At 40.4% G+C, this 17,099-nt stretch overlaps 1 protein-coding gene across 4 annotated transcripts in view; it reads left to right on the top strand.

Moving 5' to 3' along the window:
• Positions 1–17,099, top strand: part of TMEM117 (transmembrane protein 117) — a 528,179-nt gene that overhangs the window by 280,635 nt on the left and 230,445 nt on the right. For all 4 annotated transcript variants that reach the window (XM_040410696.1, XM_040410688.1, XM_040410704.1 and 1 more), the window contains exon 5: positions 6,884–6,981. In XM_040410696.1, the coding sequence (XP_040266630.1) occupies positions 6,884–6,981 (98 nt within the window). The remainder of the gene's footprint in view (positions 1–6,883; positions 6,982–17,099) is intronic.

Raw genomic sequence — 17,099 nt, 5'->3', positions numbered from 1 at the left:
GCGTTTGTGATTTGAGATCATGTGCCTTCGCAAAGCAGTTGTACCTAGGTGGGTTTTGGACTTCCCACGACTCAGTTTCTTTTGGTACAGGTTGCAAATGGCATCGCTGTTGTCAGAGGCAGACACACAAAAAAAATGCCACACTGCTGAGCTTTGCAATGACTTTTGAGAGGTGGATAGGTATAATTCGTCAAAGTTATTTGAGCCCGTCTGCCGCACGTCAAGGCGATCTCTGTAAGACGGGAACCTAACACTAAATTCTACCTGTTATGTGCCATGACGGCTACCATACAATTCAGGGAGTGTAGGTTCCACATGCATGCTGGGCCTGCTTTAATTTCTGTCATTTTTGGTGCCAAAATGGCCTCCATTATATCCAAGGAATGCAGGTACCAACATGCATGCCAGGCCCACTCCACACCACTCCTGGTGCCAAATGGCCACCAAAGAATGCAATGAGAGTCCACAACTATATCTCTCCTGGTGCCAAATGGCTTCCAGTGAGTGAGGGGGAGCAGGCTAAGCTATATACTCACACTAATTAAAAATCACAATTGTCCCATTACTTTTGGTCCCTTAACAAGTGGGGGGCACATATGCAAACTATTGTAATTCCTACACCGTTCACCTGATTTGGATGTAAATACCCTCAAATTAAAGCTGATAGTCTGCAGTTAAAGCACATCTTGTTCGTTTCATTTCAAATCCATTGTGGTGGTGTATAGAGCCAAAAATGTTAGAATTGTGTCAATGTCCCAATATTTATGGACCTGACTGTATATATCACAAGAATGGTTGAAACTGATGAAGTAGATCGATATTAAGGTAGTCTATCAACTGATATTTGCATATATTTCTCATCAGAATTCCCAATAATGATAATCAAATAGGTATAGCAATGGTAGTCGGGTAGTTGATATGCAAATTGCAGTACCGTGTAATTAATGTCCTTCAATAGACAGTCAATTGAAGTAATGTAGCATCCCTCCACATACTCTCAGCACCAGCTACACTGGCATCATTTGCAGACCTGAGTATAACCGCATATGCAGAGAGAAGCGATCCAGTGTACCACTGAGCTAACTGTGGCGTCCCACGTAGCACCAGCACTGTGATCGCAGTTACCTTTCTCGGTATCTTCGGCCATCTGTGTTTCATCTCCGTAGCGTACTCAGAGAACCTTGTGAGTGAGGCGTCTGTGATGTAGCGTGCCACGTGTTAGTAGTCATGCTGGAGCGGTTGAATCTTGCATGAGGGGCTGTGCATATAGATTGGAAGTGCTTCCAAAGGATTACTGGAGGTTATAATGGTATTAGTAGTCCATCATATAGGTGCGGGTATTATCAAAATTATACCAAAGTAACCATACATTAATACATCACATTGAATTGCATTTTAGGAAAAAATCTACAGTGGTGTTTACAAGATTATTTAACCACATTGTTAACTTTGTAAATTACTGCTTTTACAATTGATATGATCAATTTATTCATAATGTAACATGCCAGTAAATAGTAAATTGAGACTCTACATTGTATCATAGAATATTTTATATTATCTAAAAGACTTCTTAAAGAAATTCCAATGTAAAGAAACATATGAAAATGATAAGTTACTGCTCCAAAGAGTTTCAAATGTAATAAAATGAGACATTGTTCAGTTAATGCTACGTTCACATGGTCATTATTTGGTCAGTATTTTTCACTGGTATTTGTAGCCAAGACCAGATTTGAACCTACTTCAGAATGCTGATCATAATACAGTTGTGTGAAAATGGCCTTAATTCGGTTGAATAAATCATTACTATGAGCAGAGTAATGTATTCATTAAAATAGAAGCTTGTTTGGGAATCACATCCAGGGAATAAGGTATGACTCTTATAGCCAATATTTTATACTCAGGATTATATTATACAATTGCACTGCAAATTTCACATCTAATGAATCGATTCTATCATTTCTATGTATTTTGTATGGTGGTCGATCAATATTACCCTTTATTTTAGATTACATTTACACTTATCGGATTTGGTTTTCAGTGCTATACATAGTATAGCTGCTGTGCTTGGCATTGCAGCTCAGCACCATTCACTTTAATGGGCCTGAGCTGCAACTAGGCCATATGACCAATGTAGAGTGACATCATATCACCTAGGAAGAGGCCGCGGCGCTCAAAGTGCCTGGCCTCTTCTAACAACTCATTGGTGGGGGTCCTGGGTGTCGGACTCCCGCTGTTCAGATATTGATGACCTATCACTATTACAAGATAACCCTTTTATTAGATGTATCCTAAAGCATCATATGTTTTGCATCTCTGATGGATGCACAGTGTGGTAAAGTAGCTCTGATTTCATTTTTTCAGTTTGCTTTTCTAGTTCTGCAAATTATACCTACTCAATTTCTTAAAATAAAAATACAAAAAGAACAAACAAACCCCTTTTTTAACATTTGGTTTAATGTTCTGAATAACAGAAATGTTCATAAAACGTCTGATTCTGTTAACAAGTATTCCAATCAACATGGCTGTATTTACATTCTGTTATCACAAACAATTGCAGTTTCAGCCTAAATGATCAATGTACCCCATATGCTTATCTATTATTACCCAACACTTCCTCTTTTATTAGTGAGGACTAGGAACAGTTAGTAAATATGACAAACAAGAGATAGTAAAAAAAAAAATAATCTATAAAATCAGTAAAAACATATATTATAAAAGCAAATTGTAAATTTTAGACTCCTTTATATAATTGAGAAGAGTACATGATTGCACCTACTGTATGCTTTCGTGCGAATGTGACCTTAGGCCATGTTTACATCTGCGTTGGAGGTTCAGTTAAGAGCTTCCATTGCAGATTCTGTCGAAAACACTAGAAAACGCATGCTGTGATATTTTTATTTTTTTTTGTAAACTGATGGACATCTTTATGGAAACCTGGTGGAACCCGTCAAACCCAATGAGCTCCTTCTGGCATTGTTGTCCAATATGTGGCAGATCCATTACTGACACCATATAAATTTTTCTGTTCCTATATTAAATTTCCACAAGATATATATATATATATATATATATATATATATATATATATATATATATATATATATACAGTACAGACCAAAAGTTTGGACACACCTTCTCATTCAAAGAGTTTTCTTTATTTTCATGACTATGAAGGCATCAAAACTATGAATTAACACATGTGGAATTATATACTTAACAAACAAGTGTGAAACAACTGAAAATATGTCATATTCTAGGTTCCTCAAAGTAGCCACCTTTTGCTTTGATTACTGCTCTTGGCATTCTCTTGATGACCTTCAAGAGGTAGTCCCCTGAAATGGTCTTCCAACAGTCTTGAAGGAGTTCCCAGAGATGCTTAGCACTTGTTGGCCCTTTTGCCTTCACTCTGCGGTCCAGCTCACCCCAAACTATCTCGATTGGGTTCAGGTCCGGTGACTGTGGAGGCCAGGTCATCTGGCGCAGCACCCCAACACTCTCCTTCATGGTCAAATAGCCCTTACTTTCAAAGTTTTTTTCGGCTGACTGACTGACCTTCATTTCTTAAAGTAATGATGGCCACTCATTTTTCTTTACTTAGCTGCTTTTTTCTTGCCATAATACAAATTCTAACAGTCTATTCAGTAGGACTATCAGCTGTGTATCCACCTGACTTCTCAACGCAACTGATGGTCCCAACCCCATTTATAAGGCAAGAAATCCCACTTATTTAACCTGACAGGGCACACCTGTGAAGTGAAAACCATTTCAGGGGACTACCTCTTGAAGCTCATCAAGAGAATGCCAAGAGTGTGCAAAGAAGTAATCAAAGCAAAAGGTGGCTACTTTGAAGAACCTAGAATATGACATATTTTCAGTTGTTTCACACTTGTTTGTTATATATATAATTCCACATGTGTTAATTCATAGTTTTGATGCCTTCAGTGTGAATCTACAATTTTCATAGTTATGAAAATAAAGAAAACTCTTTGAATGAGAAGGTGTGTCCAAACTTTTGGTCTGTACTGTATATATATATATATATATATATATATATATATACATATATACGGTCTATATAAAAACTCTACACACCCCTGTTAAAATGTCAGGTTTCTGTGATGTAAAAAAAAGTGAGACAAAAATAAATCCTTTCAGAACTTTTTCCACCTTTAATGTGATCTATAAACTGTACAACTCAATTGAAAAACAAACTGAAATCTTTTAGGTAGAGGGAAGATAAAAAAATAAAATAAAATAATATGGATGCATAAGTGTGCACACCCTTACATAATAATTTGTTGAAGCACCTTTTGATTTTATTACAGCACTCAGTATTTTTGGGTATGAGTCTATCAGCATGGCACATTTTGACTTGGCAAGATTTGCCCAATCTTCTTTGCAAAAACACTCCAAATCTGCCAGATTGCGAGGGCATCTCCTGTGCACAGCCCTCTTCAGCTCACCCCACAGATTTTCAATCGGATTCAGGACTGGGCTCTGGCTGGGCCATTCCAAAACTTTAATCTTCTTCTGGTGAAGCCATTCCTTTGTTGATTTGGATGTATACTTTAGGTCGTTGTCATGCTAAAGGATGAAGTTCCTCTTCATGTTCAGCTTTCTAGCAAAAGCCTGAAGGTTTTGTGCCAATATTGACTGGTATTTGGAACTGTTCATAATTCCCTCTAGCTTAACAAAGGTCCCAGTTCCAGCTGAAGAAAAACAGCCCCAAAGCATGATGCTGCCACCACCATGCTTCACTGTGGGTATGGTGTTCTTTTGGTGATGTGCAGTGTTGTTTTTGCGCCAAACATATCTTTTGGAATTATGGCAAAAAAGTTCAACTTTGGTTTCATCAGACCATAACACCTTCTCCTACATGCTTTTGAGAGACTTCCGATGTATTTTTGCAAAATGTAGCCTGGCTTGGATGTTTTTCTTCATAAAAAAAGGCTTTCATCTAGTCACTCTACCCCATAGCCCAGACATATGAAGAATACGGGAGATTGTTGTCACATGTACCACACAGCCAGTACTTGCTGTAGGCCTCACTGTCTTCACTGTGTTCTAATGCCTTGGAAATTCTTTTGTACCCCTGAATGATACCTTTTAACAATGAGATCCCTCTGATGCTTTGGAAGCTCTCTGTGGACCATGGCTTTTGCTGTGAGATCCAACTAAGAACATTTCAGGAAAGACCAACTAGAGCAGCTGAACTGTATTTGGGGTTAATCAGAGGCACTTTAAATGATGCCAGGTGTATGCTGACCCCTATTTAACATGATTTTGAATGTAATTGCTTAATTCTGAACACAGCTACATCACCAGTTATAAGAGGGTGTGCACACTTATGCAACCACATTATTATTATTTTTTGTTTTCTTCCCTCCACCTAAAAGATTTCAGTTTGTTTTATAATCGAGTGGCACAGTTTATAGGTCACATTAAAGGTGGAAAAAGTTCTGAAATTATTTATATTTGTCAAGAAATTTTGCAGCACAGAAACCTGACATTTCAACAGGGGTGTGTAGACTTTTTATATTCACTGTATATACTAGACATTATGCCCGCTACAATAACGGGTGCTAGAATTGGCCAGCGTGCAAAGCAATCATCACACCGTGCTCTGGCTACCGCCCCCCAGACGCCGTCCGCACTGCCCGCCATCCACACAGACCACACCCCGTGCGGCGAAGGCGACCAATGCGCAACTGGCTGGACAGCACACTGGACAGTGGCGGGGGAACTGTGGCAGGAGCGGACGGCGGTGGGGGAGCTGTGGCAGGAGCAGATGACGGTGGGGGAACTGTAGCAGGAGCGGACTGCAGCGGTGGAGCTGTGGCCTGCCTATAGGGTGACACCCTGCAGGGAAACTTGTGTGTAGCGATGTGTCCATGTGGAGCGCTGTGTCCTGATTGGACGCTGTGCATGCCCAGTGCAAAACTGGTAGCACACACAGACTTTATTAACAGGGCATATAAAAATTGGTGTTAACACCATTATTAATACCAATACCATACCATTCTGCATACCTTGGATTAAAGCTGTGGTCATCAGGAGAGAGTAATTTATTAATGGCTTTAATGTTCGATGTCCACCTTTGAACAACAGGTTGTTTACCTAAATAGGCCTGCTACAAAGATATACTGTGCAATGTGGGACCTAAAAATGACATAATGTTCTTAGGTTGACATTTAATTTACAACAAAGTGCATAAGCCAGAGGAGTTGAGAAGTGGCTGATAAGTGGAGAAAGAGGTATATTCTCTAATAAGATATTTAACTTTTTTTAAAATCTTTACTTGCCCTGTTTATTTATGCAAAGTTTGTTGACAGTGCCCATTTAACATTTAGGCATTCGTGCCAAACATAGTTTAATTAGAGCTACACTTTGAAGGAAAACTGTCACGTTAAACATGGTGTCTAAGTTGAAGGCAGAAGCTGAGCAGCAGAAGCTGAGCAGATTGATATTTAGTGTTATCGGAAAATATTCAGTAAAACTTATAATTTATACATTTAAATTCATTCTCATTCTGGGCTTTGAAGACAGCTATCTGTCAATCAGTGATTGACAGCTATCTGTATACACAGTCATAGAGGGGAGGAGGTCAGTTGCTGATAGGACCTCCTCCTTGACGTCAAAACCCAGAATGAGCAGGAATTGAAATAAATAAATTGTAAGTTATACTGAATAATTTTCCATAAAACTATATATCAATCTGCTCAGCTTCTCCTGCTCTATACCATGATGTCTGAATGTTACTTTTCATTTTCACGTTGACAGGTTCCCTTTTAAAATTAGAGATGTCAGTTTATTTGCTACAGGTGTTAATAATATCCAAAAACATAAACATAACACAATACTGTTTTTTGTTTTTTTTGTACAGGTGACCGATATGATGCTTCAGGACAATCAGTACCCTGACTGGGGAAAATCAGCAAGAGCCTTCTGGAGAAGGGGAAATATCCGTATTATACTGTTTTGGTATGCACACCTTGAATATAAAACCTTTAGACAATTCATTATTTTATTCTATTGTCCTATCCCTATAATGACCCCAAGAATGCCCGGGCCCCTCCTTTAGAGCATACTTGCCTGCTCCCCGACACCCACGTCCCTCTGGATCCCTGCATGGCCTCTGCTGCATCTCCCTGTTACACGGATCAAAACATCCGGCGGAGGAAGGGGGGTAAGTGCAGCTAATAGCAGGCCGCAACAGTGACTAGTCTCCCTAGCAGCTAGGGAGGCCGGTCTCCGTCGCGGCCTGCTTTTGGCTGCACCGCCCTGTCGCTGGATGTTTTGATCTGTGCAACAGGGAGATTCAGCAGCGGCCGTGCAGGGATCCAGAGGGACGCGGGTGCCGGGATGCAGGTAAGTATGCTCTAGAGGGGGGGCCCGGGTATTCTGGGGGTAATTATCGTCATTGGATAACCCCTTTAAATGTCCCCTAAATATTTAATCTATCTTCTTTCCATTCACTTGTTTTTAACGGCAATCCATTACTGTTACTTTGACATTTCATGGATTTCTCCAATGATTGTTTCTTTCTCTTCCATACATTGGAGCAGAGCTGGATTTGTCAGTCAATTGCGTTTTTGGTTTGTCTGGATAAATGAAAAGCAAGGATAGAATATTTTTGTTCTACCTAAACTTTAATAAGTGGTGTTGAGCGAATCGAAGTATCCAAAATGGACTTTAATCTGAATTTCAGGAAAAATTTGATTCGCCACGAAGCTGAATTTCCTTGTGCTTTGTGGTAATGCATCAATTTTTCCTAAAATGGTGGCTTAAAGTAAAAAAAATTATACTCGCCTTATCCACTTGATTGCCGGTAGACGTATGCTCCCATCTTGATTGTGGAAAAGTGGATGAGGTGAGCATAATTTTTTTTTAAATGCCAGATTAACCTCTGAGGAGATTAGGGCTGAACACGGGATCTGAGGGGTTAAATGATGGGGGAGGTGTAATCGTCCTTCCCCATCATTGCTCCAGCTCCATACAATAGAAAGCGACTCGTGATGAAGTAATTCGTAATTAATTTCTTGATGAAATTTGGTTAAGCTGCCGAATAGAATTTTTCAAAATCTCTAGCAGTAAGAAAACAGAAACACCCAATTTGTCTTTTAGCTAAATTCTTTATTGCAGACTAGTGGTGTATTGTGAAACAAAATTACAGAATGTTCTTACTTAATGATCTTACTTTAAATCCTCCCACTTACAGGTTGACATCCAGATCATGTGATATACCAATAGTTTAAAAACATTAGATCAGGACAAAATAGCTGTCACATATAAATTATAACATTTTTGTAAAGTCATGCAACTATTGCCCCGTAACGATGAATAAGGTCAAGAAAAGAGTTCATCCCATTAGGTTGTCTCATGTCCCAAAAAAAAAATCCAATATGATTCCCTGTTAAGACGTTTTCTCCAATGATCACCACTGTGGACAGGAATGAACATCCTCTGTATGCACATAATGGAAAAAGATAAAGTACCCCCCCCCCCATGGCACTCCTGAAATTGCTTTGTTACCACATACACACCAGAAAAAAAGCCCCCAGGGGGAAGTGTCAATATCTAAAACATAACTTTTAATTAAATGTACGGATAAAACACACCACTGTGATTCAAAACACTAAAAACATAAGGGGTCCAAGCCTGGTACCCCAACACTGGTAGATAAAGAATAATCCTGCTCCACCTAGTAAAGGGTATGAGCAGTCTTACCAGACCCATACGTGTGATGGAACCAGGAGAGATTTGACTGAACACATTGAGGTGGTACAGACGTTTTCACAGGAGGTAGAATTCTCCAACAACGAGAAGCAATTGCAACTTACCCTGGAGAAATATCAATACAACCTCAAAGAAAGAAAACACCGTCAGTTTATCTTTCTGATTTTAAGGAAAACCGTATCTATTCCTCTTTGACTAACAGTAAGAGAAACAATAAACAGAGTAATTCAGAACAGTACTCTACTGAGGGCAACCCAACCAGACCCTAGAATATCCACTCCGCAGCCATACACAACCTCCTCCAACGTAATCTTGGGACCACAGGTGGTCAATCTTTCTTCACGTGCTCTTACTCAAGACGAAATTAAAACCTTAGAACTGGGTCTGTCCTTTGTGCCTACCCCTAAATTTGATTTATTAGCGGATGTGCGACTGCTACACTCCTTGGATATGGAGGATAACTCCACTTCAGGCATTGGCCCTTTTACCAATCTAAAACTGAAAAGTACTAAAATGCCACCTAGCTCCAGTAAAATCTCCTGTGTTGATGTTTTCCTGAATATGGTCACTAAAGACCTGGAAGAACTTAAATTATCTTCACATTATTCTAATTGCGCTGAGTCGGTGACCACTGCCATCTCTACATTATCTGACGACCCCTGTATCACCATCATACCTGCAGACACGGAGGGCAATATTGTGGTCATGGACTCATGTCTCAAGCTTTATTGTCTGATGGTGAGACTTATGAGATCCTCGATAGAGACCCTACTGATGTCTATAAGCGCGAATTGAAAACTATTCTGGATGAAGCGAAGGGCTCTCATGTAATTTCACCTGAGAAATATGCTTTAATTTTTCCTCCACATCCTCGTAGGTCCACGTTTTACTGTCTCCCCAAAATCCACAAGGGGCTGTCACCCCTCAAAGAGAGACCGATAGTGTCCGGCATAGGTAACCTGAGTCTAAATCTTGGTATCTACATTAACCGTATTTTGGCTCCCTTTGTAACTGCTTTGCCATCTTATACGAGGGACACTACCGACCTAAAACGCTTGGAAGGCCTTGCATTGGAGGGAACCTGTCTTCTATCAAGCATTGATGTAGAGGCTTTTTACTCCTCTATACCGCATCATTTGGGCCTGATGGCAGTGGAACATTTCCATAAGTCTCGTGGTTGCCAATATCGCGCTCCCAGCCAATTCATCCTCCGTATCCTTGAATTTACCCTGACAAGGAATTTTTTCTCTTTTGACAACAAGATATACCACCAGCTCAGGGGTACAGCAATGGGGAGCCCATGTGCCCCCTCTTACACTAACTTCTTCCTGGGCTGGTGGGAGGAGACCCTAATATTCAGGGATGAGGAATCTGAGGATTTATCTAGAATTGGTCTGTGGGTGCGATACATTGACGACATCCTTTTCTTATGGAATAGCAACAAAATGCAGTTTGAATCCTTCGTCTCGCAATTGAATCTTAATCATATAGGCATGTGCTTCACCTGGGAATCACACCCCTCTAGTCTGCCAATTTTGGATATCAAAGTCACAAGAAATGCCAAAGACGAACTAGACACTTCTATTCACAGGAAACCTAATTCCACCAATTCCCTCCTGAGGTGGGAGAGCAGCGATCCTCTCCCACTCAGGAGAGGGATTCCGAGGGGCCAATATCTCCAGTTGAGGAGAAATTGCTCAAACAAGCAGGATTTCGTCACCCAAGCGGCTGATCTGAGGACACGATTTCAACAAAGGGAATACCCAGACCGTGTCCTTAGACCCGCCTATAAGGCAGTTCTATCCGATCATAGACCCTCCCTACTGACCCCCAATCGGTACAGTAACTTAGATGCCAAAGTGTTACGTATAATTGCCACCTTTGACAGTGGATCAAAACAAGTGAGACAAATTTTACAGCGCCACTGGGAGATTCTTAAAATGGACCCTGACTTGGGGGAAGTTCTAGGGGATTATGCCCAGATCACGTATAGACGGGGTCGCAATTTACACGACAAACTAGTTCATAGCCCCTTTTCTTCCATCCGGACACAGCCAAACTGGCTGCAGTCTAATGTCATGGGTTGTTACAAGTGTGGCAACTGTGTAGCTTGTAAGCATATACAGGCCACAAAATCCTTCACCAGCTCTGTTACCGGTAAAACCTACTTCATCTCACAGTTCATTAACTGTAAATCCAAGGGAGTGATTTACCGTATTTTGTGTGAATGTGGCATGGAGTATATCGGCAAAACTATACGTGAACTTCGAAGGAGGGTAGGCGAGCATCGGGGGGACATCTCACATAGAAGAGACAGTCCGGTAGCTGAACATGTACATTTAATGCACGAATGGAGAGCCCAATTACGATTCATGGGCATTGATATGGTCAAACCCCCACCCAGAGGGGGCGACTGGGACAGGAATCTTCTCCAGTGCGACTCACGCTGGATATTCTACCTAAAAACATCAGCCCATCTGGGTCTCAATGAGAGACTCAATTATGGTTGCTTCTTATGATTAGTTATTGTCCAGCTTCAATCATGTTTTGATAGAGGATACTACTATCTATTAATTATCTAACATATGGTATAAGCAACTAGGCTATATGCTGATAGAGGATACATTGGGCAGACTAGATGGGCCAAGTGGTTCTTATCTGCCGACCCGTTCTATCTATCAATTATCTAGCATATAGTATAAGTAACTAGGCTATATGCCCCCCATGGAGTCCGTATATTCATTTTAGGATTATCTAAGTCTGCTTACTTTGCTAAATTTGCGTAATCCTTTCATCTCTTCTTGTCCTGAATTTTGCCAAAATGCCATTAACTGTTCTATTGATTGTATTTACTAGGTTACCACGGACTCACACGACTTGTGCGTCCCCTAGCATTTCCCGTTTATTTTAGTAACCACGTAACCACATCTTGCTATTGGCCGCGACGCTGGCGTCGGACGTCACATGCGGCGCTCGCGTCTGACGTCTTGCGCCGACTCTGGACGTGGGGAGGCATTCCCTTTGAAAAAGCACGGGCAGGTAGAGTTTAAATCCACTGGTGAGGTGCATCATTGCTGCTGGTAGTTATTTCCCCCAATAATAGGGGATCTGCAAAGTATAGGATTATCATATCCTCCTGACCAATTAGTTTAGGATTACCACTTCCTTCGCTTATATTCACCCTCTCATCTGAGGGGCATTTACAATTATATCTACATCTGATCCAGTTTTCGCTGCAGGTTTCACCTGTGGCGCTCTTCTTTCCTTTTGTACGTACTGCCCTGAAGAGTCGACACGGACAGAAACATGCCACGTCGGGATGTCATTAGGAGCGCATTAACTGGCCACAATCAATACTTTTAGATCTAGGTCTCAGGTCCGAGTAGGGACAGATATCCGGATGGGGTCGCCCCTATCAGGGCGGGTGCTCTTTATAGATAGGTAGAATGAAAATAGTCCCCTTCCCCATCAAGAGGGTTCAATAGGGCACAGAGCTCCAGTACCCTGTCGACTACCATGACTTTCCATTGGACCTACCTCTGACATCCTCCGGATCCACCTCCCCTGAAATCTCTCCTGGTCCCATCACACGTATTGGTCTGGTAAGACTGCTCGCACCTTTTACTAGGTGGGGCAGGATTATTCTTTACCAGTGTTGGGGTACCAGGCTTTGACCCCTCATGTTTTTAGTGTCTTGCATTACAGTGGTGTGTTTTATCCGTACATTTAGTTAAAAGTTATGTTTTAGATATTGACACTTTTTTCTTGGTTGGATATTGGAGTGCCTTGCTGAGCCTATACGCATAGAGCTCTCAATTTTTGTTAATATTAACCACATACACATTCCTAACTTTAGTGTTGGAAACATCAATTAGATGTTTGCTAATCCCTTTTCTCAAGGAGCCAGAGGTGCCTCCTACATAATGTTTAGCACAGCGTGTACAAGCTACTAAATAGACTACAAATTTAGAACTGCAATTAATGTGACTTTTGACTAGTATAAAACTATAGTATATGATGTAACTTGTCCACGATCTGAATCAAATTGCATGTCCTACATCTAATACTGCTTCATTTAAAGCAACCAGGGGAGGGTAGCCATGTTCTGTTATGCCTAGACCGCTCTACAAATAGACTCGGAGACAATAAAGTGGCCAAGGTAGGCATTTTTCTAGTTACCACTCTAACTCCAGGTGCAACAAAATCCCACATCAAAGCATTCTGCATTAAAACTGAGAAATACTTAGTTACTATATTGCGCACCTGGTTGAACTGACAACTATAATCCGTTAGGAATGTCACTTGCTTCTCTGTTTGATATATCATACTTGGTGTCAAGTTGGTCACTGATTAAATCCTTTTGATAGTGCTAATGCTTTCTGAAGAGCTTTATTTAATATTGTATTAGAGTATCCCCTTGCTTTTAATCCTGTTTTATTGCCACAGACTCTAATTTCACTATAAGTGATGTAGTTGATAACGCATCGGGGATGACATAATGTGGCCAACAAAGTAGTGTTCCCAGATATTTCCTTTTTGTAAGGGACAGTAGAGATAGTTTCCCCAGTCCCAATTAACCTGATATCCAAGAAAGTGATCTCATCTTTTTTGTAAATTCCCAGTGAAACATGAAATCTGATTATTGTAAATTATGCAATCAAATGTATGCCAAATTATCAATGTATAAGGCAAACCAAATAATAGATTAAATAAAAGGGTTTAAAGTTTTAAACAAAACATTATTCCTCCCTTCTCGCCATGTAAATATTGGGTTCCCATAGTATGCAAATAAAAGTGTCCATCAAATACCAAAAATCCACTTTGAAAGAAAATCTATGTCCGTCAATAGAAGATTCCTGTCCCAATTCACCACTGTATTTGCTGTAGATATCAAAGTAATATGCAAGAGCAGTAATGTCATGGGGATTCAAGGAGTAAAGTGAAATAACATTGACCAAGAAAATTTGGGGCACCATGTGATGTTGCCCACAGCTGCCAAAATATGTTTAGTATCACAAATGTAACTGTTTAGATTATGTAGAAAGGGTTGTACAAAATGGTCAACCTACACTGCCAAAGGCTTCCCAAGGGATCCAATTCCAGCCATGATGGGTTGCATAGGTGGAGGAAAGACAACCTTTTGAACCTTGCATTAGCAAATGAAGAACCAGCATTGTGGGTTTCTGAACAAAAAGATATTCAGCAATTCTCTGATCCAAAACACCCAGAGCAAGTCCTTCATCCAATAACCATCTGCGCTCAATACGACACTCCTATGTAGGGTCATAACTCAATTTGTAATAATATTGGTAGACACATTATGTAACAGACCATCAAGTAACTTTTTATACAAACCTGAGTCTGTCACTATGACAGACCTCCCTTTGTCTGTGGCTCTTATAACCATGTTCATGTTTTTCGTTGCTGGTTAAAAACACATCTCTCAGGTGGAGTAAGATTATTGACCTGTCTTAGACTTAAATGTAATATATTGGTCTAAACAGACCAAATCTCATTCCACCAGTTTATTGGAATTTATCCAGGCCTGGTGTGGGAGACCACACTCGGTAAAAATCAGAGTTAGAGGTTAAAAATGACTTGCTGGCATTAACACTCAAATTCTCAAGTTCAATAAAAGTTGAATTCCATATGCTTATGTCACAACTGTGGTATCTTGTATAATCTGGCAATTTTGTTTAAACAATTAAAAAGTACCAACTGATGATATTAAGAAGTAAAGATCATCAGTTTGTAAAATATTTGAAGTCAGAAAATTTGGAGAACAGAAACAATAGATCTTCGATGCAACATAGATATACACTGTATTTGGTTTCCCTTCTGTATTTTCCCATGGTTCAGACAACCTAAAGCTGCTGACAGGTTTCCTTTACCAAAAGTTTATTTTAGCACTGTCCTATGATGGACTAGTGGGAATTCATTTGAATGTTTAGCACTTTGGCAGCAGTGGTGACTCTTCATAATTTGAATAATGACATTAGATCAAAATCAACTCCGGACCATTGTCGATACCATTTGTTAACCTGCATTAAGTTCAAACAAGGGTGTAGCTTAATGATGGGGCCTCACTTGCAATTTGTCAACTACTGCTGTGTTTAAAGTAGAACTCCAGCAAATTTTTATATTCTCTGGCCTACTAGAAAGGTAAATGATGAAATCTATAGTGAAGGTAATCTTCTTACCAGAGACTGTATTTGTGAGTTATAACCTCCCTTCTGATCTATCTGTAAAGAATAAATCAAGGCAACTGGACTTACTGTAGATTTCTTGAAAATGTTTCACTCGTTCTTCCAACGAGCTTTCTCAATTCTGAGTGGAAATCTACAGTAAGTCCAGTTGCCTTGATTTATTCTTTACAGATATACCATGACCTGGATAAATGAGAACCTTCATAGACACCTCCCTTCTGATCCTCTGCTGTCATGTCACAAACTCCCTGATCTCCAACTGACACAGGACAGTAAATCGGTTACTTCTCTATTTAGTCCTATGAGACTGAAAGTGAGGCTCCCATAGGAACACATGGAGAAACTGACTTCCTGTCCACACATAAGATGTGTTATTTGGAGAGTCAGAGTGCTGGTCACATGACACAGCCGAGAAGCAGAAGGGAGGGGATAACTCACAAATACAGCCACTGGTAAGAAAACTACCTTCACTACAGATTTCATCATGTACCTTTCTAGCACGTCAGAGAATACATTTTTTTGCAGGAGTTCTTCTTTAAATGTGACAGAGGGGCCAGGCTTCCCTCTCCCTTATAGCTGAGCCCCTGGAATAGTGTCTTGCTGAAGAGTGGGTAAATGTATATTTGTTTGCTGAATCCAGGTATAGATGTTCAAGATTTGATGTATTTATAGAGTAATAGCTTTTGGTTTGTTCTTGAAATCTGCATTCTCTTCTATTTATACAGATTTAGTTACATTTTATTGTTGCTAGGTTACCCAGTGCATACAATAAATGCTCAGAAATTCTTCTCTTGTTATGGAAAATTTTCAACACAGTAATTGGATTTGTAATGAACAAGTATATTATTCCTGTCAATTTCACCTTACTGAGCTGAAGCCTGGTGGAATGGCTTACATTGTAGGCAATCTTAATGATCTTTCTTGACTTGGCACCAATGAAATATCTTTTTATAGTTTTCAATGTCACATTTTCATGGTTTGGTGAAACACTTACATTCTGTAGCCAAACTCAGAGTATAATTAGTTCTGTCATAGAGGTCCATTCATAGTTTAATATTTAACAAGGTTGTTGGGGATTTTTCAGGAAGCTCAAGCCATGCCATTTTGACTATACAGAAATTGTTCAAAGTGTGCCTGCCAATGTTGGAGAAATGGGTTTTGCTGTTCGTGGGCTCCTTAAGGTGGATTTATATGTGCAGATGAGCAGCGTTCTTTCTCAAAAGTTGGCTGCTCGTTAAGTGGAGGTGAAGCACTGCATTTACATGCATCGACCACCTGCACAGTATGAGTCGGGACTATCTCTCGTCCCCATACAGCCGCCTTGGTTCTGGGCAGAAGATCGCTGTTTAGATGGGACAATCTGCTGATCAGAAATGATAATTTAAGTGCCTGCACGAATGACTGTTTCACCCAATGAACGAGCATTTCGCTCATTCATCGGGTCATTGGCTGCACGTTTAGACCGGCAGATTGTCCAGAACGAGAGTTTGCAGGACAATTATCTGGATGTGTAAATCCACTGTTACATCAGGTGACCGTCAGTCTTGACTCGAGGGTGAACCATTTAATCAGATAAATTATCCATCTGAACACTAATGACTGCATTGTCCCAGTGGGTATGAGCAGTAATAGAGTGCTCTGGTTGTAGTTGGAGTGCCACATCCAGACTGAGGCATTCTGAGCAGATCCTTAGCCATTCAGAATGCATTAAGGGCAAAACTGATCCGTTTTGGACCGCTTGTGAGAGCCCTGAACAGATCTAACAAACGGAAACCAAAACACCATTGTGAACGTAGCCTTAGTGAATTGTAGGACAATCCCTCTATTTTTGGCTGGACCGGCTCTCGACACATCCCTGACTGATGATGTTGAAGGAAAGAGGGATTGGGTAAATTGAATTTTTTTCATCTGAAGAGTTAGGGTGCAAGACCCTAAGGACAGACACGCACATAAGACAGGTGTCAGTCTAAAAAACTTGTTCAGAACAAAAGGATTGGGCAGTAATACCCTGTGGATTTTCCACTTGGAAATCTGGACAGAAAATCCACAGCCCATCAGCCACATGTGAACATACATTTAGGGCTCATGCACACAAACGTATTTTCTTTCCGTGTCCGTTACGTTTTTTTGCAGACCGTATGCGGAAGCATTCATGTC

This window comes from Bufo bufo, chromosome 1, assembly GCF_905171765.1.
Source record: "Bufo bufo chromosome 1, aBufBuf1.1, whole genome shotgun sequence".
In the NCBI taxonomy this organism is placed as follows: domain Eukaryota; kingdom Metazoa; phylum Chordata; class Amphibia; order Anura; family Bufonidae; genus Bufo; species Bufo bufo.
Note: the sequence above shows the minus strand (reverse complement) of the source record. Positions and strands in the feature narration are given on the sequence as shown.